We start from the raw sequence: 27,510 nt of genomic DNA, 5'->3' as shown, positions 1-27,510 counted from the left end.
CGTGGTCAAGCAGACACACGGGGCTGAGGGTCGTTCCCAGGGTGGGGGCTGGGGTGCTCACCAAGACGCGGTCCCGACTGAGCATGCTCAGTCGAGGGTCTGCCCTCCGGCGCAGGCTAGGGGTGCACCCCCAGCGCCCAACGGAGGGAGGAGGCGGACAGGAGTCGTTATGGAAAATTACAAGGTGCCGAGTTGTCCCCTGGCGGGGAGGCTGGGGCGACGAGGGGCCCACGGTGTGGGACAAGCCCTGGACCTGGACCACCACCCCCGACCCCTACTGGTGTAACCGTCACACCCCGGGAGGCAGTGTCTGCCTCTAGCTCAGTGGTTCTCAACCTTCCTAATGCCGCGACCCTTTAATACAGTTCCTCATGTTGTGGTGACCCCCAACCATAAAATTATTTTCGTTGCTACTTCATAACGGTAATTTTGCTACTGTTTTGAATCGTCATGTAAATATCTGATATGCAGGATGGATTTTCATTGTTACAAATTGAACATAATTAAAGCATAGTGATGAATCACAAAAACAATATGTAATTATATATGTATTTTCCATTTTCCGATGGTCTTAGGCGACCCCTGTGAAAGGGTCGTTCGACCCCCGAAAGGGGTCGCGACCCACAGGTTGAGAACCACTGTCACAGGGGGCCTCCAAAGGTGACCTCCGGGTGCGTGCCCTTTGCCTCTGGGCCTCGGTTTACCGCCGTCTAAAATGAAGGCTGGAACTAAGGACTGCAGCCGTGTCTGTGTGCACGTTCCGAGTGGAAGAAACGCCAGCCTTCTCACCCCTGCCGGGGTCCACGCTCAGGCCCATGCAGACAGGACTCCCTCCAACCAGAGTTCGTGGTCAGGAGCCCCCAAACCCCTAGAACCCCTAAAACCCCATCAGTAGGGGACTGGGGCCTTCTCCGGGGCCGGAGCAAATGTGTAGCATCTGGAAAACTCACAAAGGGGGAGCTGCGGGATGCAGGCGAATGAGTGTTTAAATCAGTGGTTCTCAACCTCGGCTGCACATTAGAATCACCTGGGAATCTTTTTAAAATCCTGATTTCTGGGCCTCATCCTCCGGAAATTGTTTCTTTGTTACTAATGTTGTGGCCCCAACCCATAACAAAGAAACAGAATTTCTGGAGGATGAGGCCCAGAAATCAGGATTTTAAAAAGATTCCCAGGTGATTCTAATGTGCAGCCGAGGTTGAGAACCACTGGTTTAAATGCTCCGCATGGTATGTCAACTTTACGAAAACGTCAGGTCTGGTCTTGGTAAAAATGTCATTAACCTGACAATCATTTGTAAGTTAGATTTTTCTCACTGGGTGGGGAGGGTGGCGAGGACCACAGGCAGTCAGCCAGTGGTGAAGCAGAGGAGTTTCTGGGGCCGGAGACTTTAAAAAGCAAAGTGTTTCAGGCGGAAATTAAAATACCGCCTTGATCTGAGACACGGGTGCGTCTTACCACGTAGTTTGCCGCCTAAGAGGACCTCGGCACGTGCGTCCCTGCAGCAGCACGAACTGCTCAGGACACCGTCCCTGTTGTGCCCTGCGCGGCATTCAGACCACGCACGGGGCTGGGTCACAGAATCCCACAACTTTTCCGGACCCAAAAGTCCCTGGACCCGGGGTTCCATCCCCCACCTCTCTCCTCTGCATCCTGCCCCCCTTCCTCCATCCTCTGACAGATGTGAGTCCATGGGACAGCCTCACCCGGCCATCGCTCTGAGGTCTGGCTCAATGCACAGGCTCTGGGGTCAGACCCTGGAGTTCCAGTCTAAACCAGCCACCCCCCCCCCCCGCCCCCCGTTAGTGCTGTGGCCTCCGGCAAGGCCCTCGCTCCCTGTGCCTCAGTTTCCTCCCGTGTGAACGTGGAGATGGAAATGGTGGTGACCACAGGTAAAGTACTCAGCACAGTGCCAGGCGCAGGCACGGCTGTGACCACGACGGCACCAATCGCTTTACTGTTTGGATGCCCAGTTTGGAGGCGGGTGCTGGAAGTGGGGGTCACAGGGGCCTAGAGAGAGTGAACAGTCCCCGTGCTGGCTCCTGGGTGCCCGCTGATCCTCGCTGCAAGTTGGAGAAGAGGCCCGGGGTGGTGGAACGAGCTCCAGAATCAGCCCCAAAGAGACGGGGAGATGGGCTTGGGTTCCTGATTCTGCAGAGCAGGCGGGCGGGCAGAGCTGCTTGCTGTGCCTGGAGGGCGGCTGGGAGGCGGAGGCCTCGGGAGCTGGGCGCACTGTGGGAAGTGGAAAGCTGTGTGCGTTTCCTGAAAGCGCCTCTCCTTTTCGCTGGTAGGTTTTGGATGAGCTGAATCCTGGGGCCTTGGGGGTGAACCTGGTGGTGAGGGAGAAAGAAACCAAAGTCAAGTTCGTGATAAAGCAGGTAAGAGGCCACGCCCCTGGCAAGGTGGGGGGGGGGGCGGGGGGGTGGCAAACATCCGCTCATCATCCCCATGTTAGAGAAAGCTTCCTGATGCCACAGCTGGACTCCTCTCTGCCTGCAGTCTCGTGGCAGATCCGGCCAGGGGTAGACGGATGTGGGGTGGCCCAGGCGCCTCGAGCTTCCCCACATCTGTGACTCTCACCTTGATGGAGAAGAAATGTCATTTTTACTCCGACAACAACCACAACCTTACCTACCACTTACTCAGTGAGGCATCATCTCATTTAATCTCCCGCCGACTCAGCAAAGCAGGAGCCAGGACTGCCCTGCACAGCCCAGGAGGGGGGCTCCGGGAGGCTGTAGGCCAGCCTGCTCACATAGCGCCCAGCAGCTCCATGGCGGGCCCACGGCAGGCGCACACACTGGGGGCCACCAGTTTCACCAACAGGGAGCCAGGTGGGGGGCAGGGACTTGCCCAGGCTCACACAGGGCTGAGGGCAGGGCACCAGGCCCTTCCTCCGCCTGTTCCCCAGGATGGCATGGCAGGGTGGATGCAGACCCGAGGGGGCAGCCCTGTGGGTGTCCAGGCCGCATCGTCCAAATGAACCAGGGTCCAGGGGAGAGAGCTGGCACCCCCTGGTGGTCCTGGGTGACGGCCGGCCGGGATACCCTGGGATCGGGGCTGCCCCTACGGGTGGAGAGCCCTCTGCTCTGCCAGGCCTCCCGCCTGTGGGCAGCACAGCGGCCCGCGGCTACCCGAGCAGCCGGGTTTGTAGTCCTCGCCCACTTCCTGCTCCATCGCTGGAGGCAGCTGCATTGTCTCACAGGCCAATGGGCAGGACGACCTGCCTTCTGGGCAATCAAGGAGCTTTTTAAAAAAGTCAGTCTTTCTGAAAAAACAAACAAACAAAAAAAGGGCCCTAGCCCATTTTGCTCAGTGGTTAGAATGTCGGACCATGGGCTGAAGGGTCGTGGGTTCAGTTCTGGTCAAGGGCATGTACCTCAATTGCAGGCTCAGTCCCAGCAGGTGGAGCACGTGCGGGAGGCAACCAATCAATGTGTGTCTCTCACATCGATGTTTCTCTCTGTCTGCCCCTCCCTCCCACCCTTTCTAAAACTCAATGGAAAAATCTCTCCGCGGGCGGGCGAGGATTCACCACAACAGAGGGCTGGGTGCCGGGAGGGCTGTGAACTGCCGGCCTCTTTCTGAGCAGCAACACCCTCTGCACAAGGCGGTGTTGGCATTCCTGCCCGGCACAGCCTCCTGCTCTCAGCCCTCCACCTGCCTGCACCGCCCGCCGCCACCCCGGAGCTGCGCTGTGGCTGACCCGCCGCTCCCCTCATTTGCCACAAGCACTTAGCTGTGCGCTCCGTTTAATCAGCTCTGATAAACACCTTATGGTTCCGTTTTTGGAGGGTCCGTGATTCCCTTGGGATAAATGCCTAGGGGTGGCATTTCTAGGACAAAAGATGTGACATTTTTAAGGCTTTCAGCCTGTGTGGCCGAGCTAACCTATGCACAGCCCTGGAACAGGAGGGAGACAGGCAGGCGGTGGTGGTGGTGATAATGATGATGGTGGTGATGGTGGTGATGGTGATGGTGATGGTGGCAGTGTTCATGGTGGTGATGGTGGAGGTGGTGGTGGTGGTGGTGGTGATGATGGTGATGGTGATGGTGGCAGTGTTCATGGTGATGGTGGCAGCGGCGGCGGTGGTGGTGGTGGTGATGATGGTGGTGATGGTGGTGATTATGGTGATGATGATGATGATGGTGGTGGTGATGGTAATGGTGGCCTGTTCATGGTGATGGTGGCGGCGGCGGTGGTGGTGGTGGTGATGATGGTGATGATGGTGGTGATTATGGTGATGATGATGAAGATGGTGGTGATGGTGATGGTGGCAGTGTTCATGGTGATGATGGTGGAGGTGGTGGTGGTGGTGGTGATGATGATGATGATGGTGTTGATGGTGATGGTGGCAGTGTTCATGGTGGTGGTGATGGTGGTGGTGGTGTTGATGGTGATGTGGCGGTGTTGATGGTGATGTGGCGGTGTTCATGGTGATGATGATGGTGATGGCTTACCACACGTTTACTGAGCTAGTCCTCTTGTGCCTCTGCAGGTGGAATGCATTGACGATCATCATGCCAACGAGGCCCTGGATGAGGTAACTCTCTGGGTGGCTCCCCCTGGAGGACGTGGTGCACACCCTGTTCTGTGCCTCCTGTGCGGCCCTGGGTGGGGCGGGAGGATCAGGCCAGTTTTTGCCTCGTGCTGTGAAGCCAGAGGCCCCACCCCCCACCCCCATGGCGTTTTTAAATCCAGGTGCAGACAAGATGGGCAGGGACGGGTCCAGGCCCCATTCTGACAGGCAAAGCCGCCGGAAGCCCCCACACCCTCGCAGCTTTTCACGTTCCCTCCCCTTCCGCGCCCCCCTGGGCGACCTGCTTTCACACCCAACCTTCCACGCCAGCCGTGTCCTCCTGGTGCTCAGTCGCCGAGGTAGCCACGTCTGCCGCCTGGTTGTCTTCCTTCTCAGAGCACTGCCAGCTGGGGACGGGGGCATGGGACCAGGAGGCGAGGCGGTGTGGGCACATCCGTGACCCCTCCCTGGGCCTCACCGCCTTCTCCAGCCACCCCTGCCTGTGCTCTGTCCTCCACATCAGGCACTGTGCCTGCACCGGGTCACTCGGCCCTCATGATACCCCGGGAGGCAGATGCCACTGTTACCGCCATTTTCAGGCGAGGCCAGGAGGCTCAGAGAGGTTGAGGCACTGCACCTCCATCACACAGCACAGCCTGCATGCCTGTGCTGGAGCCGGGACCCACACCGGACCGTGTGGCTCCCACCACCAGCCAGCTGCACGCTCTCCTGGTGCCCCGCCCTGCTCGGAGCTGGGAGCTTGCGTGTTTGCTGGGATATGGGACTGGGAAGCACTCACCGAGAACCAGGGCTCCTGACTGTCCCCCCGCCCTGTTCTCGGCCGCAGCTGATGCCGCTGCTGAAGCTCCGGCACGCCCACATCTCCATCTACCACGAGATGTTCATCATCTGGAACGGCCAGGTGGGTCAGCGGGCAGGAGCGGCGACCCCCGGGGTGTCACTGGCAGGGACTCTAAATGCGGCAACCCTGACTCAGCACTTACGGGGCCACCCTGGGGGGTCGCTGGCATCCGCGGGGGAGGGGTCAGCTCTGCTCACAGAAGAAACAGAGGCTGAAACAAGTGCCTCCCAGTGTCCTGCCTAGGCTGTCGCCCTGCTGGGAGGCGAGGCCGGTGCTGAGCTCGTCCTGCAGCCCCAGGCTCAGAGCCTGCACCCTGAGGTGCCAGGAGCCAGTCCCTGCTCCCCCTTGTGCGGCGCCAGGCTGCACAGTGACCCTCGGCCCGAGGAGGTCTGCAGGGCGGTGCTGTCCGCACTTCCCGGGCTCAGAGGCTGAGAGCAGCTGAGCGGACGCCAGTCGGTCTGGCAGCCCCGAGCCTGCGCCTCACCCTGTCGGCTGTGACTGGCTGCCAGGCCCCTCACCGAATCACCCTAGTCACATCTCCACTGAGTGTCCCCATCTGAGGCTGACAGCCAAGGGTTTGAGCAGGAGTGGAGGGTCCCCCTCAAACTGGGCCCCGAGGAAAATCTGGGGAGAGGTCATCACCCCAAAATATTTTCTGAGCACCCCTAACGCACTTAAGGAGACACGGAAAAGCCAGAGGACTGTTCACTGCGGGAGGGAAAGAAGGGTCCCCCCAAAGCCCGATGCTGAGGGCCCTCAGGGGCGGCTCCGTGGAGGAGGAGGTGGGTGTGAGCCGAGCCTGTGACGGGGTGACGTCCCCGGCCCAGCATCCGCGTGTGCGGTGGCAGGAGGCCCAGGCGGCCTTCATAAAAGTCCAAGCGTAGAGGGAGCCGAGATGGGGGTGGGGCTGGAGGTGCAGCTGGAGCTGCTCATGGGGCCACCTCCCTGCCCCCAGAGGCGGTACCCCCATAGTCCCTGCGATGGTGCCCCGTGCAGGGCGCCCGGCTTGCCTGGGCTTCTGGGTCAGAGCTGCGGCACCTGCCTAAGGGACCTCGTGTCCCCGCAGACCTCCTCATTGTTCCTCTGCCTGGTGATGGACTACAGCAAGGGAAGCTTCCAGAAGGTCATTGAGAAGGCGAGGGAGAAAAGGGCCATCATTGACTCGGAGGTAGGACAGACTGGGACGCCAGCCTGGGGCCCCCGGCCCTCGTGACGTCGCAGCCCCACGGTTGCGGGCACAGGGGAGGCAGGGCCGCTGGGGTCGGGCGGTCCCTTTTATTTTACGTTTTGTGTGGGCCGTCCCTGTTCTTACGTCGACGCGTGGAGGTGGGTGCCCGCTGCCAGGTGCACAGGTCGGCGCTCAGCTGGGTGTGTGCACAGGGGCACACGGCCGCCCAGCTCAGGCGCAGGTCACGCCGGGAACTCCAGAAGGTCCCGGTCGGTCAGGAGCCCTGGCCCACCTTGTGCCCGGCCTGGCGGTCCCCGCACATGGGCGCAGGCAGCGTGTCCTGTTCGGTGTCTGGTTTCTCACGCTCATCCCGGTGCCTCTGAGCTGCAGCCGCGCTGTGGGTGCGTCTGGAACCCGCCCCTCCCCGTGGCGGCGCCGCTGCGTGGGGTGGCCACCCCGAGCCCGCGTCTGGCCCAGTGCGGGGAGCGGTTGGCCTGTTTCAAGCTCGGGACTCTGATGACAGCGGCCGTGGGCGTGGCGGGTGCTTTTTCGGGAACCTAGACGTTCGTGCTTCCTGGCGGAGCCCCGGGTGTGGAGCCGTGGGGGTGGGAGCAGGTGGGCACGGCCTCAGCTCACGTCCCGTCACCGCGAGCAGGAGCTCCACTGCCTGTGCCGGCCCTTTTTCCTTTATTTCTTTTCTTAAAAAATATTTATTTATGTATTTATTTATTATTTTTATCGATGTCAGAGAGGAAGGGAGAGGGAGAGAGAGAGAGAAACATCAGTGATGAGAGAGAATCATGGATCGGCTGCCTCCTGCACGCCCCACACTGGGGGTCCAGCCTGCAACCTGGCACGCGCCCTGACCGGGACTCAAACCGTGACCTCCTGGTTCGTAGGTCGGCGCCCGGCCCCTGCGCTGGCTGTGGAAAGTGACACTTGCGTTCCATGGTGCTGGGTACCCGCGGTGAGCTCTCGGGCCACGGGAACCTGCTGTGTCCGTGCAGGTGTGGGCGCGGCTAGTCCCTGAGTCCCTTCCAGGCTCCCAGGCTCCTCCCGCCCGACTCGCCGGCTCTGTCACCGACAGCAATGAACAGCGTCCCTGACTGGCAGGCGGTCGCTGGCCTCAGCTGCCCTGACGGCGGGCGCCTTGGTGCCGTGGATGGACGCGCCTCTCCCGCCCCAGGGCCGGCGTGCTGTCCCCTGGGCTGGTCCCCCAGGTGGCCGTGCCTCCTTTGGCTCTGAGCACCCCTCTGTTCGGTGGGCCTCCCCAACGTCTCTTGCCGCGGGCTCCGAGGGGCGTGCCCCTCCCCGTCCCCCCTCCCCACCACGGCCTCAGAGGGCGGCTCCGAGGGTCTCAGACTTTCTGAGAGGTGGGACCCTGCGAAGCACAATGTCCTCAGAAACCCAGTAAGGAAAGCGATCCACTCTAACTGGGGGACAAGGCGGGAGGGTGGAGGGGCCTGAGAGGAAGCCCGGTCCCGCTCAGCCTCTCTCTGACACCCCGGGGGGACCCAGGCTTCTAGGAACACGGTTTGAAAGCCACTGCCCTGGCAACTAGCTGGATCTTGTTTCTGACACAAAATGCTTCCAGAACATTCTCTGTCAGGGCTCTTTTCTTTCTAAACACACAGGCACTGAAGACTTCGCCCTCTCTGTCGCCCACAGGGGTGGGTGCGGGGCCGGAGCCCAGGCACAGGGTCTCCGTGGAGACAGGAGTGCGGGGTCCGGGCACTAGGGCGTCGCCCTGGCTGGCGTGGTTTTATGGTCTCGGGAGCCTGAGGCGGAGCCTCTTGCACGGGCTCTGGGCTTGGCCAGCTTCAGCCCTGTCTCAGGACACGAGAGACAGGGTGCCGCGGTCCTGCGGGCCGCTCTGAGCCGTCACCGACCCCCCAACAGCTGCAGGGGCCCCGCGGGGGAGCTGGGCCCCTCCAGTCCCGCCTTCTCACTCTCTCCCCAGTGGCTGCAGTACATGCTGAGCCAGGTGCTGGACGCCCTGGAGTACCTGCACCAGCGGGACATCATCCACAGGTGACCGGGGCGGGGGCTCAGGAGACACGGCCCCGCGCCCCTCGTCCCTCGGAGTCAGTGCCCGGGCACGGAATCCCGGGCGCGGGGTGCGGCCGTGGCCACAGCTCTGCCTCCCAGGCGGGAGCTGCCCCCACACCCGCGCTGATTCACCCTCGTCACGCAGCTTCGCGCAGCGCGCTGACTTGGCGGGTCGGTTCTAAAGTACAAGGAAAGCAAGCAGATAACAGCACGCCCGGGACGGAGATTAACCTGCCATGGCCTCTGGCCAGGCGGCTCGGGCTCCGAATCCACGGTCCAGGCTCTGGAATCCGCGGTCGGAGGGGCCGGGGTCGGAGGGGCGGGGAATGGCTTCCGGCCGATCGTATGTCGAGGAGGAGAGGGACAGAGGAGAGGGACGGCGCGGGGGCTGCGTGTGCGAAGGGCGTGCTCACGGCTCAGCGTGGGAAACTACCCCAAGCGGAGGCATCGCTCAGACGTGGACGGAGCCGCAGGATCGGGTGGTGTCCTACCTGTGGTTGGCTTGTTTTTTTGTGTGTTTTTGTTTTTTCCAATTCAAAACAACCGGTTGTATTTTCTGTTTACAGAGACAGTATTTAAAGAGTGGGCTGCCAAGGGGGCATTTATTGAAGAGAGGGGTGTGGGCTGCTCTGCAGACCTGGGCGGGGCAGGAAGTAAGGTTCAGGGTGCACACGGGCCCCACGGGCGGGTACAAAGGTGTGCCCCTTGGTTTCAGGAACCTCAAGCCCTCCAACATCGCCCTGGTGGGCACCAACCACTGCAAACTGCAGGACCTGAGCTGCAACGCGCTGATGACCCACAAAGCCAAGTGGAACATCCGGGCAGAGGAAGGTGGCCGGGTCCCCTGCAGGGACCAAGGTGGCCGGAGCAGTGGGGGAGGGGCCGTTCACGGGAAGCCCGTTGCTCCCAGAGTCCAGAGGGCGGTGGCCACTCTGGGTGCTGGAACAAGGCCACATCAAACCTGTCCTTGCTCAGGAGGTCCCCACAGACCCCTCCTAGGCTAAGGAGACTGAAGAGCCCTGCCTGGATTGTAGCTGAGCAGGCTTCCTCCAGGGGGGAGGCATGCAGGGCCCCAGAGACACCCAGAAAGTGTTAAGCTTCATGGAGGGAGAAGAAAGGGAACTGACAGGTAGAGGCGGAAGCCTGGTGCGGGCCAGGCACTGGCTAGTGATGGATCACTTTACTAAGTCCTAATGGAACCCAGGAGGTAGGAGAGATGGGGAGGTAGGCAACATGAGCTCTCCTTTGAGAAGACAACGGGGCAAGGGACCGGGCTCCCAGCCTCTAAAAGCTGTCAGGGCCGGAGGGAACACCACAGGGGAGAACTCCAGAGTTCTGGGGGGTCCGGTACTGCTGCACTAGCCTCCTGCCCTTGGTGCACAGGGGATGGATGGATGGACCAGTGAATTGATGGATGGGTAGATAGGTGGGTAGTAGACAGGTGGGTGAATGGACGGGTTGGTGGATGGATGAAAAAAACAGGTGGATAGATGGATAGGAGAATGGATAGGTGGATAGATAGACAGGTAGATAGATGGACAGGTGAACAGATGAATGGATGGGTGGATGGATAGATGGATGGACAGGTGAACAGATGAATAGATGGGTGGATGGATGGATGGATGGGTGGGTGGGTAGATGGATAGGTGAATAGATGGGTAGATGGACAGGTGAATGGATGGGTGGGTGGATGAATGGATGGGTGGGTGGGTAGATGGACAGGTGAATGGATGGGTGGGTGGATGAACAGATGGGTGGGTGGATGGGTGGGTAGATGGACAGGTGAATGGATGGGTGGGTGGATGAATGGATGGGTGGGTGGGTAGATGGACAGGTGAATAGATGACTGGATGGATGGATGGATGGATGGATGGGCGGACAGATGGACAGGTGAATGGATGGGTAGATGGATGAATGGATGGGTGGGTGGATAGAACGGACAGGTGAATGGATGGGTGGGTGGGTAGATGGACAGGTGAATGGATGGGTGGATGGATGAATGGATGGGTGGGTGGGTAGATGGACAGGTGAATGGATGGGTGGGTGGATGAACAGATGGGTGGGTGGATCTCCTGGAGGTAGACGGCAGGGTCCTTGGAGTCCACCCTCTGCTGTTTGGCTGGGGGATGGAGGTCCAGAGAGGGAGGGACTGGCTGAGGCCTCGCGGGACCTGACAGCTGGCCCGAGGACCCTACTTAGTTGGCTCCTTGTCGGGGGTTCAGGTGTAGAAACAAGGGGGACAACGGGAACTGTGCCTCCAGGTCCTGATGTTTAAAGGGACGAGATGTTTAAAGAGGGTGCAGATTTCAACCTTCTCCGGACCAACGTGGGCCAGCCTGTGGGCACCTGCCTGGAGGGCCAGCCTGTGAGCACCTGCCTGGAGGGCAGGCCCCGACGGATAGCCGTCCGCCTCAGAGCAGGGGCTGATGGGCTTGTGCGTCAGGGTGCTGCTTCCCCAGCGCGCACAGGCTCACGCACCCCTCCCGCCCGCAGACCCCTTCCAGAAGTCCTGGATGGCCCCCGAGGCCCTCGGCTTCTCCTTCAGCCCGAAAGCCGACATCTGGTCCTTGGGCTGCATCATTCTCGACATGGTCAGCTGCTCCTTCATGGAGGTGAGCCGCCTCCAGCGCCCTCCCGGCCACCACAACCCCATGCCCCGCGGCAGGCGGGTGGAGCGGCCCGGCGCGCCTCCCCCCAGGGCCGCACTCCTCCTCGGCCTCCTCCGGCCCCAGCTGCCGGGCCCCCCCTGCACTCGCCCCTGGCCCAGGGCAGCGATGACCCGGATGGTGATGTTCAAATCCACGGAGTCTGCGCCCACCGCGGCCCCCAGGTGTTCTCACTGTCCGTCCTTTACGGGGCGAAAACCGGCTTCAGGGGCACAGGCATGGGGCGGCCACGTGGGCGGTGGGCTGCGCTCTGGCCCTGTTCCAGGTAAGGGGCCCGGGAGCTGCAAGCGGTGGCCTGGACCTCTGGGGCCTGAGCACGGGCTGCTGGTCACCCACAGGCGCACCCCAGGGGGCAGCGCAGCGCAGCTCGAGGCCCTGCACCAGGGACACGGCCTGTGGGCAGGAGGAGGGTACCCCCTCCCTCTGCCCAGTGAGAGCTGGCTGCTCTGAACCTCCGCACCTTCTAGAAGGTCTCGGGCTCAGGTGGTCTCTGGGTGGTCCTGGAGGTGGCGGCCGCGGCTTCCCCGCTTCCCGGGCGCTCCCCCTGGTCCCGGCCACTTTCATTTGGTTCTGAAACGTGAGACGCAGTGTCCCGTCTCCTAGGCCACAGAGGCCATGCTGCTGCGCAAGTCCATCCGGAGCCTCCCCAACAAGCTGGGCAGCGTCCTCAGGACCCTGGAGGAGAGGCGGGTCCCCCACGCCAAGACCTGCAGCTCCGTTTTGCCCCAGATGCTGCAGATCGACCCCTCGAAGCGAATAACAGTCAGGTGCGCAGGTCGGGGGCTGCACTGAGGTGTCCGTTTCTCTCTCCATGTCCCATCTGTTATCTACGAGTCACTGGGGTCTAAAGGCCACGCCCGGCCTCCCCTGCGACCCTTGGTCCCCCAACAGCGGTCTTCACGCTGGTCCTTGAGCGGGAGACGACCCCAGGACCAGGAACGGCGCTGACTCTAGTTTATTTTAAAACCAGAAGGAAAAAGCGAACCTGTGACGATGGACCCAGCCTGGGTTATGTCCGCCTTTTTACGGCCACGGGAGCAAACTCTGGTGTTTTGGTCTGTGTTTGTGGAGGAGGGGCCCACGCAGGGCAGGCGAAGTGCCAGGGCTCAGCCCCTCCCTCTGCCTGGCGTGAGCCCGTGTCCCTCCCGGAGGCGGGGCTGCTGGGCGAGCTGGACACCCTGTGACCCAGGGAGAGTGCGAACGGGAAGGTGGGCCAGCGTCCGCCCGGAGCCCATCCGTCCGTCCGTCCGTCACAGGGAGAGCCGCGCGGTAAGTTCGCGCTGTCCCTCTCCAGGGAGGTGGTCCAGCTCACCCTGATGAGAAGCGATTTCAGGCCAACCAGTGTCTCCCTGTTGATACACCAGCGGGACGTGCCCGAGTTCATCACCGCCATCATCTCGGAAGGCCACGTGGCCCGCCTTCTAGGTGACGAGGGGACCCAGGCGGGGCGGGCACCAGGGGACCCCTGTGTCTCAGCCCCACAACCCAGCCCCAGACTGCTCCCCCCACCCCCACGTGGCCAGTCGGGGGGAAGGCCTCCGGGCAGCCCCTCCACCACGGCAGGCGTGCTTTGCTGGGGTCCTGCCCGCGCACAGACCCTCCCAGCAGCCATTGCCCACAGAGCGCTCACCTCCCCGCCCCCACCCCATGTCCCCCCAGCTCAGCAGTGTCCTGCGTGGTGGCTGTGTGCCCAGGCCCCTGGCCCGCAGGTGAGTCCCTGCAGGGACAAAGTGCGGGCTCTGTCTGCAACTTGACACTTCAGGGCGCAGCCTGTGCTGCTCTGCCGGTGCCCGGGCCGGGCGGGGCGCCACGGGGCTCCGAGCCAGTGACTGGCCCCCCGAGAGCTCCGCCCGAGATCTGGAGGTCACTCACGTTCCAGGGTAGCCCCTCCAGCCCTCGGTCCTCTGCGTGGCTCTGCCTGTGACGAGGGACCCCCACGTCTGCCCCATTTCTGGGGACGGCGCGGAGGGTGAGAGGTGGAAGGTGCCCGAGGCACTATTCTCTGTCCCCACGTCTCATGGTCCCGGGCTTTGGAGGCAACAACAGCCCAGTGAAACCCATCACCCACTAGCCGAGGGGCCCGGAGCCTCCGTCCCCTCCTGTGAGGCAGGGCCGCTTCGAGGTGCCCCCGCGGTGCCCAGGCAGGCGGGTGGACGGCCGCATCAGCTGTAGGACAGGCCTTCCGGGAGCCTGCAGCGCTTCTGGGGCGGGGTTGCTTGTGATGAATCAAAGGCAGAGAGGACGGCGGCCCGGCCCTTGCCCAGGAGCAGTAGAAGGAGCAGAGAGCGGCGTGCTGGGGGACGAGAGCACCTGCGAGGTGGTGGCCGCAGCCGGCCCTGAGCTGGCCGGCGGGCGGGTGCGCAGGCAGGCACCTCACGCGCTCCTGTCCTGCAGAGGTCATGCAGAACTTCCCCCGCCGGTCGGAGGTCCAGCTCAAGGTCATGGACAGGCTGCTGAGAATGTCTGACGACCAGCTAGGTAGAGCCCCCTCTGCTCCCCTCCCCAGCTCCTGGGCGGGGGGCAGGGGAGGGGTTGGCCCCTCCCCCAAGCTCTCCAGCAAGGTCCCTTCCACCTGAGGCTGGGCTCTATTCCCATAAGGGTCTATCCACTCAACATACAAGTTTCATTTTAATTAAACTTTTAAAAATATATGTATTTTTATTGATTTCAGAGAGGAAGAGATGAAGGAATCATCAATCGGCTGCCTCCTGCACACCCCCTACTGGGGGTCAAGCCCGCAACCCCGGCATGTGCCTTGACCGGGAATCGAACTGTGACCTCCTGGTTCATAGGTCGATGCCCAACCACTGGCCACACCAGCCAGCCTTTATTATTGATTTGAGAGAGAGAGAGAGAGAGAAACATCGATGAGAGAGAGAAACATCATCGGTTGCTTCCTGCATGCGCCCCAACAAGGGATTGAACCCACAACCTTGGGTATGGGATGACGCTGCAACCACCAGCCACATGGCAGGGCGGGCCCACGTCTCTCTGACCTGCGGGGTCAGGCAGGCTGCCATTCCTTTGTGCGGCCACTTTTACCGAGGGGGGCGGGGGGGGGGGGGCTGGGCTCCAGGGCATTACCAGCGGTAATGGTGCTGCAGAAGTCGGCCGTTCTCCCGCCGTCTGTGGGCGGCGTGGCTGCTGTGCAGGGTTAGACAGCACCGCAGGGGATAGATTCCTGGGTGCCCGGGGCGTGAAGACTTCGTGTTTTCATAGACGCACCCGCCTGCCCAGAGTGCATGGGAGCCCCTCGCCCCAGCACTCTCCATCCGTTAGCATTAAGTTTTAAAATTTTGCCCAAACACGGTTTCATAAAGTCTGTCAACTCAACACACCAGTTTGAAAATTATTCACTTACTTATCCATCCACCCACCCACCCAACAATCTATCCATCATCCTCCATCTACCTATCCATCACCTGTTCATTTATGTCCACCCATCCACCAACTATCTGTCCATCTGTTCATCCATCCACCCACCTATCTATCCATCTGTTCATCCATCTGTCCATTCATCCACCCGCCGTCCATCGCTCGTCTGCCCACCATCCCTCCCTCCACAGAGGCCTGTCCCATGGCTGGGGAGTCGGCGATGACAGAGGCCCCGTCCTGCCCGTGATGAGGCAGCAGACACCCCATCTTGGCCATTTACCTTTCCCTCCCTCCCTCCCACGACCCCCTCGAGCCAGGCTGGGCAGGAGTCAGAGTCCTGGGAAGGGACTTTGCCTTCCCGGACAGACGGAGGAGGCTGCCGGGCCCCTTCCCACAGGGCCTTTCCTGCCTCGGCCAAGTGTGGAGATGGCCGGGCCGGTGCCGGCTGGCAGTGCCGGGCCTGCTCCTGGCTCGTGGCACTGCCTTTGGTGTTTCCCCACTCATCCTTGGGCGCCGGCATTTAGTCCTGTTCTCCCACGGCCTGAGCTGGAGGGGCTGCTACCACCCTCTTCCGATGAGGAAAGGCTGGGCGAGGAGCAGCAGGGGGTCGGCGGGGGGGGCATGGATGGGCCGGCCTCTCCACCGGCCACTGCTTTTCTTCCCTCCCGTGCATGTGCGCAGCACGGGCCACACAGAAAAGCCGGGGACCCACCGGTGCCCACTCTCAGGGCAGGGCCCCCAGGGCCGGAGCCGGGCAGGCTGGTCACAGCAGCGCTCTGCCCAGGGCCTCCCTGGGGCATGAGGGTGGTCACAGGGAGCTCTCAGAGCTGCAGCAGCGAGGAGACGCAATGGGCCCACGCGTGGTGCCTGCAGATGCCAGCACGGCCTGGTGCTGCTGTCCTGTCCGTACCCCCCCGCCCTGCGTCACCTTGCCCCTGCCCTGCCAGGTCTGCCGTGGTCGATGGGGGTGGTGGCCGTGCTGGTCACCATCATGAAGAACCACGAGAGACTCCTGGACATCCAGCTGTGCGCCTGCGCCCTGCTGCTGCGCACCCTGGGCCAAGGTGGGGCTCGTCGCGTGGGAACGGTTCCTCCGGGCGCGGGGTGGGTGGGGGGGTGTGGGGGAGGGGGCCCTTTCCCACTGTGCAGGCCCTCCACCCTCGCGGCCTTCACCCCGACACCGCTAGCACTCATGGGGACCCGCTGTGCGTGAGAACAAGGCCGGCCTCCGATGCCTTCACCCACAGTGAGGGGGGTCACGCCTGCCTGCCGCTGCCCCTCCGCCCCCAGCTCTGGGGCTGACCCAGGCTCTCCCGTCGCCCGCAGCGCTGGCGCAGGACCCGGCCACCACGGTGCCGAAGGGCAGCTCCATCATCTCGGTCCTGCTGAGCGTCCTGCGGAGCCACCCCGAGGCCCAGCAGCTCCTGGTCATGGTCTACAGCCTCCTCACCATCGTCTGCAGCCAGGGTGGGTGTGCCCGCCGGGCAGGTGCCGGGCTGGCAGTGCCGGCCGCTCCTGGCTCGTTGCTCGGCGTTTGGTTTGTTTCCCTCGCTCGCCCTTGCTTTCTCTCGTTCCCTCAAATGTGCTGGGCACTGGCCAGGGCTTCACGCCCAAGTCCGTTTCACGTCAAGCCTCGTTGCCCCTCTGCCTTGCTCACCCCCCTTTCACAGGCACCTGGGCTCCTGAGGCCGCCCCCAGGGCCTCGCACACCTCACGCTTCTCACCCCCTCCCGGGTCCGGGCCGTGTCTCCTCCAGGAGCTGGGTTCTGAGGGCGCCCAGACACTCAGCAGGAGGCAGGGCTGAGTGATCCTGGATAACCCGCTGGAGGGACCAGGGTGCTGGGCGCGGGCACCGGGCATCCATCAGAACCAGGCGCAGAGTGCCAGGTCATCCCATGGGGAAAGAGTGCCATCTGAGGGCCAGCCTGCTCTGCGGCCCTGGGGCCAGGCTAGGTCCTCGAAGGGAAGGGAAGCTTCACTGGCCGGGCTGCCCAGGAATGGGTGGGAGATGCTGGGACGTGTGGCCCGAGGGATGGACCATGTCCTCGTTCCTGGGGCCCATGCTGGGCATGCATTGGCCCGGCGGGGGCCCAGCAGTGTGGGGCTCATGGGACCCCAGTGCCTGAGGACAGCAGGGGGGTGGAGGTGGAGCTCAGGGAGGGCTTCCTGGAGGAGGGGCTCCATGGCTTGGATTCCTGGCCCAACAGGGTGCGACTCGGAGGAGCTGCAGAAGGCGGGGCTGTTCACGCACATCCTGGAGCACCTGGACACCTGCTCCGGGAACAGGGAGGTCTGCATGGCCGGCCTGAGCCTGCTCTGGGTGCTGCTGGTGGATGGTGAGCGGCCTCCTCGCGCTTCCGGGCAAGCTGGCCATGGTCTCCTGAGCCAGGAGCAGAGGGAAGGAGAAGGGGGCGGACCCACGTCCTGACTTCCGTGGTGTCAGAAGTTAGCTGGGCTCTGGCCTCACTTTTTAATTTTTCCAAATATATCTTTATTGATTTCAGAGGGAGAGGGAGAGGAACATCCATGATGAGGGAATCAGCGATCGGCTGCCTCCTGCACGCCCCCTACTGGGGATGGAGCCCGCAACCCCGGGCACGTGCCCTGACCAGGAACCCAACTGTGACCTGGTTCATAGGTCGATGCTCAGCCACTGAGCCATGCCCCATTTTTAATCCAGTAAAGGAATCCAGGCCCCATCTTGCCCAGCAGCACCTGGGCAGTAGTTCTGCCCAAGGAAAATGGCTTCTCACTATGGAGGGCCCTGCTCACACCCCGTGCGGAAGTCCCCACGCCCACCCCAGCCACCTTCCCATCTGAGGGCACCTGGCTCCCCCAGCTTCTCGTTGGTGGGGGTGGCATCGGGGAGCAGCCTGTGCCCAAGGCCCGGCATCATCCTCCGTCCTGTTCAGCTGACATCATGGACAAGGCCACCCTGGAGAAGGCCCCGGGCCTTGTTGCGGAGCTGCTGGCTGCCTACCCGGTGGACACGGAGATGGCGGAGGCCGGCTGTGCGGTCCTCTGGCTGCTGTCCTTGCTGGGTGAGGTCCCGGACCCCTGGGGCTGGGGGTGGCCTGCGCCCAGGTGACGAGGCCGAGGCCCCTGCCCCTGCTCCCCCTGCAGGCTGCATACCGGAGCACCTGTTGGAGGAGATGGTGGTGCTGTTCCTGCAAAGCCTCCGGCTGTGCCAGGACCGCATCCTGCTGGTGAACAACGCCTGCCGGGGGCTGGCCAGCCTCGTCAAGGTGTCGGGTGAGCAGGGCCGGCCTGGGCCTGAAGGCGCGGGGCCTTCACTGGGTGATGGGGGCCTGAAGGGCATGGCATAATCTTCCCTTCGACGGAGGCACGGCCCGGGCCTGCCCCTGCCCGGTCCCACCTGCAGCCTGTGTGGGAGGCTAGCTGGTCCGTGGGGCAGGAGGGGCGGCTGGGGTGCTGAGGCCGGAAGGGACTTGGCTCCATCACAAGCAGGGCTGTCAGAATCCAGTGGCAGGCCCAGAGCGAGTCGGGTGAGGAGTGTCTTGGCCCCTCTGGCTGTCCCCCAGGTTCCAGGACCTGAGTCGTGTACATGGCACCCCAGGCCACTGCTCACACAGGCTGACCCCTAACACGGGGCGCCGTGGAGCACCCCATGTCCTCCCCACTAGGAAACAGCCCGGCATGTTTTACAGGCTTTGCACCTGCAGTGGGGAAACGGTGACCTTGGAGTCCTGGCTGCAGGAAGCTGAGGCTGTCCCCTCCCGCGGCTGAGGCCACTGGTCCAACCCGGCCCCGTGCTCACCCCATTTCCCAGAGGACACGGGGGCTGCAGGGGATGAACCCGCCCTGCCTCCCCTCGCCCCCCAGAGCTGGCGGCCCTGCGGGTGGTGGTGGCCGAGGAGAAGGGCAGCGGCCTCAGCCTCATCAGGGACACGTACGAGCTGCACAAGGACCACCCGGAGGTGGCGGAGAACGTGTGCTTGCTGCTGGTCCACCTGGCTTCCTACCGTGAGAACCCCTGCGCCACCCCTCCGGACGCCGGCGGGCAAGGACACCCCGCTCCCAGCTCTCCCTGGAAGGGAGGGACCCCTCTGACATGCCCCATTCACGTGACCCAAGTGCCCACCATGCGCCAGGCTGGCTGGTGCTGGCTCCTGAGCCCCAGGTGGGGTGTTCATGCCAAGCCTCAGCAGGCTGGGGCCCAGCCAGGTCCTGCCGGCCGCCTCACAAGTGCCTGAGCTGGGCGCTGTGGGCTGGCTCGGCTGGGAGGGGCTCTGGAGGGAGAAGGCCTGGCCTCAGGACCCTCCCTGCCCACAGAGGACACCCTGTGTGAGCTGGTGTCCAGCGGCATCCAGCCCCTGGTCCGGGAGATCAAGGAGCGCTTCACCTCCAGCCTGGTGAGTGGGGGCAGGGCCCCGAGAACCGGGCCTCACCCCACCCCGCCAGGTGGCTGAGTCCAGGAGCCCAACCGAGGCTCCTGCAGGGCTGGCCTGGCGCCGTGTGCCCTTTCGGCGCCTCCTGCTGCCTGTGGGTCCGTGTCTGAACTTAGAGGGCAGCCATCAGCTCTTCAAAGGCCAGTGAAGTCACAGACACCTGCTTGTGGAGCTGAGACGGGCCCACTGTCTCCTCTCCCAGGAGCTGGTCTCTTATGCAGAGAAGGTGCTGCAGAGGCTGGAGGCGGCCAGGCTGCCCTGCTCTGCCCAGGAACCGTCTGCTGCGGCCCCAGGGAGCCCACACCTCTCGGTCCCCGCCCCCTGCCCGGTGCCTTCTGTCCTGCCGCGTGGAGCTGCCTGCTGAACCGGCCTTTTCCTTGCGGGGGGGAGGGAAGGGGCAGCTGCTGGACGCGTCTCTGTATGGGCCTCAGCCGGATACCACAGCCCTTCCAGACAGTTGTGAGCGAGGGCGACACAGGCCCCCACAGCTCCACCTCAAGTAAAGCCTCACTCGCGTCCAATCACGTCCTCAGAGGGTTGGGTCCTTTGTACCTGTCGGCGCAGGCAAGCTTGGGCTTCAGGCACCCGGTGCTCCCTGCGCTCTGAGACCCTGGTCAGAGCGCCCGAGATGAGCATGTTGGCTCTGGCCCGGGAGGCACTTCAGTGCTAACAGCCCACCACTCGGGGCAGCCTGAGCCAACCTGGCCTCAGCGCGGCTGACCCTGGGGTCAAGCTTGGCGGGCAGTGGGGTGGGGAGGGAGGAACACCACCACCAGCTCCAGTCCCGGGTCGTCCACGGAAAACGCCTCGGCGAGGCCGTGGCTGAGCTGGCTGCAGACCGTGGTCTGGGCTCCTCGAGGCTGCAGACTCCCCATCGCTGCGGCGGAGGAAAGGGCCTCCTTGGAGGAAGGCGTGAACACCTGGCTGCTTCCTGCCCCGGGACCCGGTGAACGCAGCGGAGTGGCTGCACATGGGTCCCAGTGCCACCTGCTGGCTGTGCCCAGGACAAACGCTTTTCCCATCGGAGGACAGAGGTGGCCCTCAGCAGCATGCGCGCCCCATCTCGCTGCCACGGTTTGTCGCCACCCTGGGGAGACTGTCCTGTGACTTGGTCACAAGTGCCTGTGGACGCAAATGCTGCCATGGGGGTGGTGGGCTCCGCTACGCGTCATCCCTGCCGTGGTCTGGAGTGGTGGCCGCAGCGGGGCGCCTGTCCTGGACTGCGCGTTCCCACTCCTTCTTCACCGTGACGTAGAGTCTCATTGCTGCTTGGGCATCCTGAATCTAAGTGACAGGGACACCCATGACTATCCCAGCAGGTGACACGCATGGCCCCATGACAGCCAACCCCGATTCCCGAGCTGAGCCAGACCCCGGGTGAGTGGAGGCCAGCATGGAGCGTCCTGGGACCCGGTGCCCCCCTCCCAGAGGAAGCTGAGGCGTCAAGGGCCCCCGTGCTCCTGGGAGGAGCCTCGGACCACAGCAGACACTAGGGATGCCTGCGGAGGCTGGTGTGCGCTGAGCTTGGTGCCGGGCAGAAAAGGCCCAGGGCTGACGACACAGCGCGGTGGCCGGCGGGTTCCAGGGCCTGTCACAGAGGGCTGAGGGGGTGGCTGGCCTGGGCCACACAGCCCTAACGAGGGTCATTTTCTCCAATTACAATAGTTTTTTAGGGTTGTGCTCCGTTAATATGAACGTCTAGAATCTCACCCCTGGTGAGCCCACTGTGCCAGGTCATTTTTTAGAGCCACAGCCTCCTAAGGTTGCCGAGGCCCGTGGTGTCTGCCCCCCAGGCCACTCACCGAGCAGTGCTCTGCCTGCTGCACCCGCACGCCCAGGATCCTCTCCGCCAGCAGCTTCAGCGACGGCCTTCCACTCTGGGGAGACGGCACAGTGAGCTGGGCAGAGGCCCTGCAGGCACCGCCACCACCAGCGACCTTCACTGGAAGCACCGGGGAGTGGGGGGAGGTGTGACCTGCAGCTCCGCCCTCCAGCCCCGGCTCCCTGCGCCTCCCAGGGGCGCCCTCTGCTGGGCTCATCAGAGATGGGAGGTGGACAGAACCGGCCCTCCGCCAAAGGGAAAACAAAAACCTTTAACCTGTCATCATCACCAGGGACCAGAAGCAACAACTGTGTGACCCAGCAGAACAGAACCGCCACGCAGGGGCTGCCGTACCTGCACCTGACGCTTGAAAGGCTTGTATTTCTGTGTGTCCCGAACCTTCTTCTTTGGATGATCAAGAAAGAGGACCTGGCAGGAAAGAGGGGCGGTCATGTTCAGTTTGCAGCTGTACCTCCTTTCTTTCAAGTGGCTTTTTGCAAGGAATCCCAACATAAAACACACGAATAAAATCAGGGATTGAAGTGAATTTGAACTGGAAGAAAATTCTCCCGCTGACTGAAGATGCCCGACAGTAAGCACAGTAAGAGACACACTGAAACGGGCAGGGAGGCGAGGCCGCCAGCCAGCAGCCCGTCCGCTCCTACATCTGCGCCGGTGCTGCTGGGGCAGCAGGACCAGGGACAGCCGTGGTGGGACCAGGGACAGGCCACAGCCGGCCACGCACAGCCTCAGGAGGGAGCGCAGGCCAACGGGTAAGTGGCCTCTGGGTGGGAACGCTGCAACAGTGGGCAGAGGACCGGCTAGTTTCCAGTGGTTCAAGGTTTACTCTGAAAGGCAGTGGAGGCCTTCGGCCATCACAGAGCAGTCCCTGAACATCCGAGGACTCCAGGGTTCCATGGACCACAGTTTGAACAGCCCAGCTAGGCAGGGCTGTCTCCGGTTCTGCCCGCCCCACAGCTCTCACCGGGACAGACCCTCCAGAAGCAGGGGCCTGAGGCCACACCCTCTGGGGCACCAGGAGTGGACCCTCCCAGCTCGCCTGCCGCCCGCTATGTCCACCACAGCAGCTGAGGAGGAGAGGGGCCCCAGCGGCCGAGGTGGAGGCAATGGCCGCCCGGACTGCTTCCCAACAGAAGGGGCCCCGACCTCGCAGGAGCCCTCTTCACCGCGACGGGTGAAGGCTGCAGAGGCGGCGGCCTGGCTGTGTCCACGTGGAAGGTGCTAGAGCAGGGGCAGGGCCTGGCATTAGGTCCGGGTTCACTACAGAGCGAGACCTCCACGATGGAAATGCCTGCGAGGCTCCGGGGACACAGGGAGCACTCAGCGTGTCTGATGCTGCTGCTCCTGAGTGCTCCCAACACAGGCACAGCCCCAAAGGCACCCCCCCTCCCCCCGCGCGCAGGCAGGATGCGGGCAGGCAGGATGCGGCCCCGCGCAGGCAGGATGTGGCCCCGCGCAGGCAGGATGCGGCCCCGCGCAGGCAGGATGCGGCCCCGCGCAGGCAGGATGCGGCCGCACGCAGGCAGGACGCGGCCCCGCACCTTTAAGTCGTTGTGCAGCGAGTGTCCCACGAGGATCCGGCCCCGCAGCATCTCGGCCACTTCCTTCTGAACAACTGCAAATGCTTCTCCTGAAACCGAACCAGACGCGATTTTGAGCGACAGTAAAGCCCGGCTGCTGTCTGGTCAGACCTCAGGGGCCGACAGGCTGAGTTCAGATCCGGGTCCGAGGACACGGGGAGCCATCTGAAGGCCACTCACCCTGGGGAGGTGAGACTCAGGACCCTTGCTACGGAAGGCTCCAGAACGGACCGAGAGGAGCGTGAGCCCGCCCCCGCCTGTCCTCTCTCAGCTCGCGGCTGGGAGTGACCCACCCCGCTGGAGGTGCTCCGGCCGGACCCCGCTGACCGCCGTCCTGTAGTCAGTCACCGGCTGGGTCGGCTTGATGTACTTGTCGTAGACACACTTCCCGAACTGGTTCACAATGGACACGCGGGCGGCGAGGCTCTCCTCCCCCGTGGGGCCCACGCCCACCATCTCGCAGTCCATGGCTAAGGCTTTCGTCAGGCTGAAGGGACCAGAGGCTCCAGTTTAACTCACACAGCAGGACCCCGGGATCGGCACCACCAATGACCAGCTCTGACCCTGGGCCCAGGAGGGCACTCCCCCTGAAGGGCCACCTCCCCCGCCCCGAAGCACAGCCACATACCCGCTGAAGGCCTGCTCCTTCACCAGCGCCACGCCGCTCTCCCTCTCGCCCCGTTGCTTCCTCGCTATCTGGGCTGCCTCTGGGCCCATGGCCGCTTCGATATCCGCCGGGTCAACATCATCGAACCAGATGTCTTGTCTAAAAGGCAGAGGGGCGGGCTGACTGTGTGTCAGGCTGACTGTGTGTCAGACTGACTGTGTGTCATGGAGGGGCAGGCTGACTGTGTGTCAGGCTGACTGTGTGTCTCGGAGACACCCTCACCGCGCTGGCCCGAATGCCCAGCTGCTGCTGCTATTCCGATCGCAGGACACTTATCCTTTCGTCACTTTTCTGTTTAATTAGGAAATACGCTCATTACCCGAAATTTAGGAACCGCAAGTAAACAGAGTAGAAAACAGAAACGTCAACCCTCCAGATCCCCCGAGTGACGGCCTGCAGCCTGCAGCGCAGGGGTGTGAGGGCCTGCCTGGTGGGACGTCTCAGGCTCCGTTTAAGTGTCACTTCCCCAGGGACCTCTTGCTGACCCACGAGCAACTGACAGAATTACTGAAATCATTTCAGTTTATCGTGTCTCCCCCACCTGACCTCAGCCTCAGCAGGGAGGGCCCATGGCGGCCACTCTATTTCCAGGCAGCGCGCCCAACGCACAATGACATAAGGCCGGCCCTCAGACTGCTTCCCCACACCCCTCAGCCACTGTCCCAGCGACACACGGACAGCCCAGCTCACAAACACGCCCCTCCAGCTGGCCACTGACCCCTCGTGCTCCCCAGGTGGGTGACCATCACAGGATCTGTTGAGTCACCATGAGGCGCTCAGCCAGCACTTCCTGTCTCAGAGACCCCCTCCCGCCCAGACAACACTGATGACCGCCGGGAGGCCCAGGGGACAGCAAACCTTGCCCCAAACCACCCAACGAGCAAGATGCAGGAACCGGCTTCAAACTCGGGTCTTCCTGGCTTCAACACTCATTCATTCCACGGATCTTCCCTGGAGCCACTAACTGCCCAGTTCTGCCCTGGGTCCCGGGGCACAGCAGCCATGAGCAGGCCCGGCCCTCATTCTGGGTGGGCCCCAGCTCCGCCTCCTCAAGCAGACAGGCTCAGTGGCTAGGACTTTGTCCTTGGCGATGCCCACGACAGGCAGGGCGGCAGAGGAGGCAGTGCCGTCACCATGGGAGAGGCCGCCAGTACTTACTCGGTGGGCGGGGCTGGGGCCAAGGCTGCCGTCACCTCTTTGGCTTTCCGCTTCTTATGTCTGAGACCCCCTCCTTTTGGAGAAATGTCACCATTTGTCCTTCTCTTGGCTGCTTTCTCCCTGTGCTCTGCTCCGCGGGCCTTGCTGGGCAGTGATGCTGGAGGAAGGGAGCCCACGGCGGCCTCTCCGCCTGCCTTTTCCGTCCCCGCCTCCTCTCTCTTGGCTTTTCTGTCCTGTCGGGTCATTTGGGGTTGCTTTTTGGAATCTCGCTGAGAGAGAACAAGAGGCTTTTCTGGGGCCTGTGACTTCTGTTTCAACACCTACAATAAAGACACAATTTTAATTTGGACATCACACACAAGAGGCTGAAAAACCACGTGTGTGTGTGTGTACACGTAGAAGACAGCAGAGGGGAGGGGAGAATGTATGAGTGACCGCCTGGACCAGCACCTGCTAAGCCTGCCCACTGATGCCCAAAAGGCACGGTGCAGCCCGACTCCCGGTCCTGCCCACTCGGCTGGGCCCCTGGGTAAGGTAACCGGGGCCCATTTCCTCGTCTGTAAATGGAGATGATCACGGGGGTCTCCCTCAGTGTTGGCGGGACTTAGGGACACGCTGGGTCCCAGGGCGGCGCGTGCGCACTTGAGAGCTCGGCCCGGGGCAGCTGTCATCGCTGTCACAGCCCCGCGCGCGGGGGCCCTCGGCGCCAGGTCCTGCTGCTCGCCCGCCTGTGAGCTCGCAGCCCCCAGCAGCCGCGTTTCCTGCGAATGAAGCTGCTCACGGAGCTTTAATCTGCCTCCAAGGCGCCCCCGTCTCCCTCCTGCGGGTCGGGCACAGGCCCGCCCTTACCTCCTGCAGTGCCTTCCAGTTCCGGGAAAAGGCCTCCGGGGTCCTCGGCGGTCGCAGCGCGGCCGAGGGGTCGCCTCCCGGTCTCCCGCCTGCTTCTCGCGCTTTGCTTTTCCAGAATCTTTTCTTCTTTTTCTTCTTCCGTGGGAGCTGCTTGGCCAGCGCTGGCTCGGCCACGGGGTTGTGCGGGGCGCGCGCGGCGGCCAGCCCCGGGGCCTTCACCATCCCCGCCCTCCGCGCGCGGCCGCCTCGCGATGCGCTCACACGTTCAGAGCCGGGACAGCCCGGGGATGCCGGCCCCCCGCACCGGCGAGCGAATCCGGAAGCGCCCGCGTTCTCGCGACACGTGCGTCCCCACCCCCGGAAGTCCCGCGCTCTCGCGGCCGGCGGGAAGCCGCGCTCTCGCCTCGCGTTCCGCGCGGCCGGGAGCCGGCGGGTTCCTTCCCGCGCGGGCACGGGTTCGCCGCCCCAGCGAGCGGCGCTCGGTCCCGTGACGTGGGGTTGGGGCGGGGTAAGCCCGGGTCTCACGAGCCCCGGGACGGGGAGGAGACACGCGGCGCCGGAAGGGACCCGGGGGCCGCTGTCGGTGTGGCGCGCGGCGGGGCCGGCGGAGCGCGGGGCCGGCGGCCGCCAGGGGGCGCTGGGCGGCCGGGCGGGAGCGGCAGGGGGACCCGGGGTCCCAGAGCCTGGCTTCCCGGGGCCCTGGCTGCAAAGGCGCTGCAGCCCCACCTGCCGATAACATGCAGTGGCGTAAGGATGTTGTGGATTTATCAATTTGTTTTTAAATTAAAGACATTTCTCGTTGTCACTGTTAGTCCCCTCCCGAGGGCATTTTCCCGGTGGTTAGAGAGCTGGAAGGGCCCTGGCCGGTTTGACTCTGTGGGTAGAACGTGGGCCGTGAACTGAAGGTCCCGGGTTCGATTCAGATTAAAGGCACCGACCCGTTGCTGGCTCCACCCCCCGCCCGGAGGGCACGAGTGGGAGGCAACCAATGGATGTGTCTTTCCCATCGAAGTTTCTCTCTGTCTCTTCCCCTCCCACTCTCTCTAAAAATAAATGGGAAAATGTCTTGGGTGAGGATTAACAACAGCTGCAAAGGCACAAACCAGAGAGAGCGGGCCACACGGGCCTGGGCCATCACTTCCTAACGACCGTCAGCCATGGCTAGCACCCCTGCCCGGCCCTGACAGTGTCCTGACAAACAACACAGATCAGCCTCCACTTCCCTAAAGGGTCCAGCGGGTCCCGTATCAGGGAAATACAGACACCAGATCAACAAGACGAATGGGCTCGCTGGCAGCTACAGCGAAGATGATAGAATGAGGTTTGACGTAGAGGCGGGGGTAGGGGGTGGGAGGGGGGGTAGGCAGGTTACCCAACAAAATGCAGGACGCCCCTGCAGAGGCTGCAATATTGGGGCGTGCTCATACTAAAACAACATATGCCTGTAGCATATAAATACGTGTAAAATAACATGCATCTAAGGTCTATCTGGAATTCAGATTTCCCTGGTCACTGGGATGGGTCCTGCGGGCAGGCCTTTTTGGTGAGGTGACAGGGGAGCTGAAACCTGGAGGTGAGGCCGGGGGTCAGAGACCAGCCAAGCACTGGATGTACCGAGGGAGGGAGAGAAGGTGAGGGGGGGGAGGGTTGGGAGCAGGGGGGCGCGGGGGGAGGGTTGGGAGCAGTGGGAGGGTTGGGATCAGGGGGGTGCGGGGGGAGGGTTGGGAGCAGGGGGGACGGCAGAGCCTCAGGCCGCAGGAAGGAGTCTGGACCCTGTATCCCAAGGGCAAAGGTCGGCTGTTTTAAAGCCGGGAGTGACGCAATCTGACTTGCGTTGTTGGAAGTCACTGCCGCTCTGTGCGGGAAATGGGGTGGGAGCGAGGGAGAGAGACAGCCGAGACCAGGCCCAGGAGGAGGCTGGCTTAGGGCAATGTGTTGTCTGTGTCTCCAGGAAGCGGTCACAGAGAGTTGGGGTGCACACATTAATGGGGGTGGGATGCCTGTGAAAGACAAAGGGGGAAGCAGCTTCGGGGGGGTGGGGAGCCTCGGGCTGCCGTGCAGCTCTGACCCCTGAGCAAGGAAAGAGGTTTGGCCACAGTGGGTGCAGGGGCATCCTCCCTGGTACCCAAGGCCGAGGCCGAGGAGAGGGGGCTGCGCAGGCGGAAACTCACGGAGGCCCCTGTTCGCCAGCCGCTGCGTCGGAGGAGGTGTGGGGTGTGAAACAGCGCTCCGGAGAGTGACCGAGAGCCTGCCAGGCGGGCGTGGACGGCCGGGGCCTGTGATGCTGCGTGGGTGATGCCACCCAGCTTGGTTCTGGGACTGTCCGTCTGTGCAGGCCCACAGGTGACAGCTGGGAAGGAGGCA

The 27,510-nt window shown here is 63.1% G+C and overlaps 2 protein-coding genes across 2 annotated transcripts; one reads left to right on the top strand and one right to left on the bottom strand.

The window, feature by feature from the left end:
• The first annotated feature begins 148 nt into the window (after positions 1 to 148).
• On the top strand, positions 149 to 19,579 carry STKLD1 (serine/threonine kinase like domain containing 1). Its single transcript, XM_070430344.1, has 19 exons — positions 149 to 184; positions 2,292 to 2,378; positions 4,500 to 4,544; positions 5,368 to 5,442; positions 6,449 to 6,550; positions 8,511 to 8,581; positions 9,315 to 9,430; positions 11,093 to 11,211; positions 11,869 to 12,032; positions 12,560 to 12,690; positions 13,660 to 13,743; positions 15,588 to 15,704; positions 15,967 to 16,107; positions 16,848 to 16,976; positions 17,553 to 17,681; positions 17,764 to 17,892; positions 18,484 to 18,624; positions 18,934 to 19,013; positions 19,252 to 19,579. Exons 1-19 carry the CDS (start codon positions 170 to 172, stop codon positions 19,411 to 19,413), a joined length of 2,037 nt encoding a protein of 678 aa, XP_070286445.1. The 5' UTR covers positions 149 to 169; the 3' UTR covers positions 19,414 to 19,579.
• REXO4 (REX4 homolog, 3'-5' exonuclease) lies at positions 17,127 to 25,452 on the bottom strand. Its single transcript, XM_070430343.1, has 8 exons — positions 25,147 to 25,452; positions 24,298 to 24,617; positions 23,101 to 23,238; positions 22,766 to 22,959; positions 22,434 to 22,522; positions 21,226 to 21,300; positions 20,852 to 20,926; positions 17,127 to 20,333 (listed from the first exon to the last, which is right to left on the bottom strand). Exons 1-8 carry the CDS (start codon positions 25,366 to 25,368, stop codon positions 20,211 to 20,213), a joined length of 1,236 nt encoding a protein of 411 aa, XP_070286444.1. The 5' UTR covers positions 25,369 to 25,452; the 3' UTR covers positions 17,127 to 20,210.
• Between the last annotated feature and the right edge of the window lie 2,058 nt (positions 25,453 to 27,510).

The sequence above is a fragment of the Myotis yumanensis genome, unplaced genomic scaffold (genome assembly GCF_028538775.1).
Source record: "Myotis yumanensis isolate MYYU_CA2020_CCGP unplaced genomic scaffold, mMyoYum1.0.hap1 SCAF_12, whole genome shotgun sequence".
NCBI lineage: Eukaryota > Metazoa > Chordata > Mammalia > Chiroptera > Vespertilionidae > Myotis > Myotis yumanensis.
This window is presented reverse-complemented; position numbering and strand designations above follow the sequence as displayed.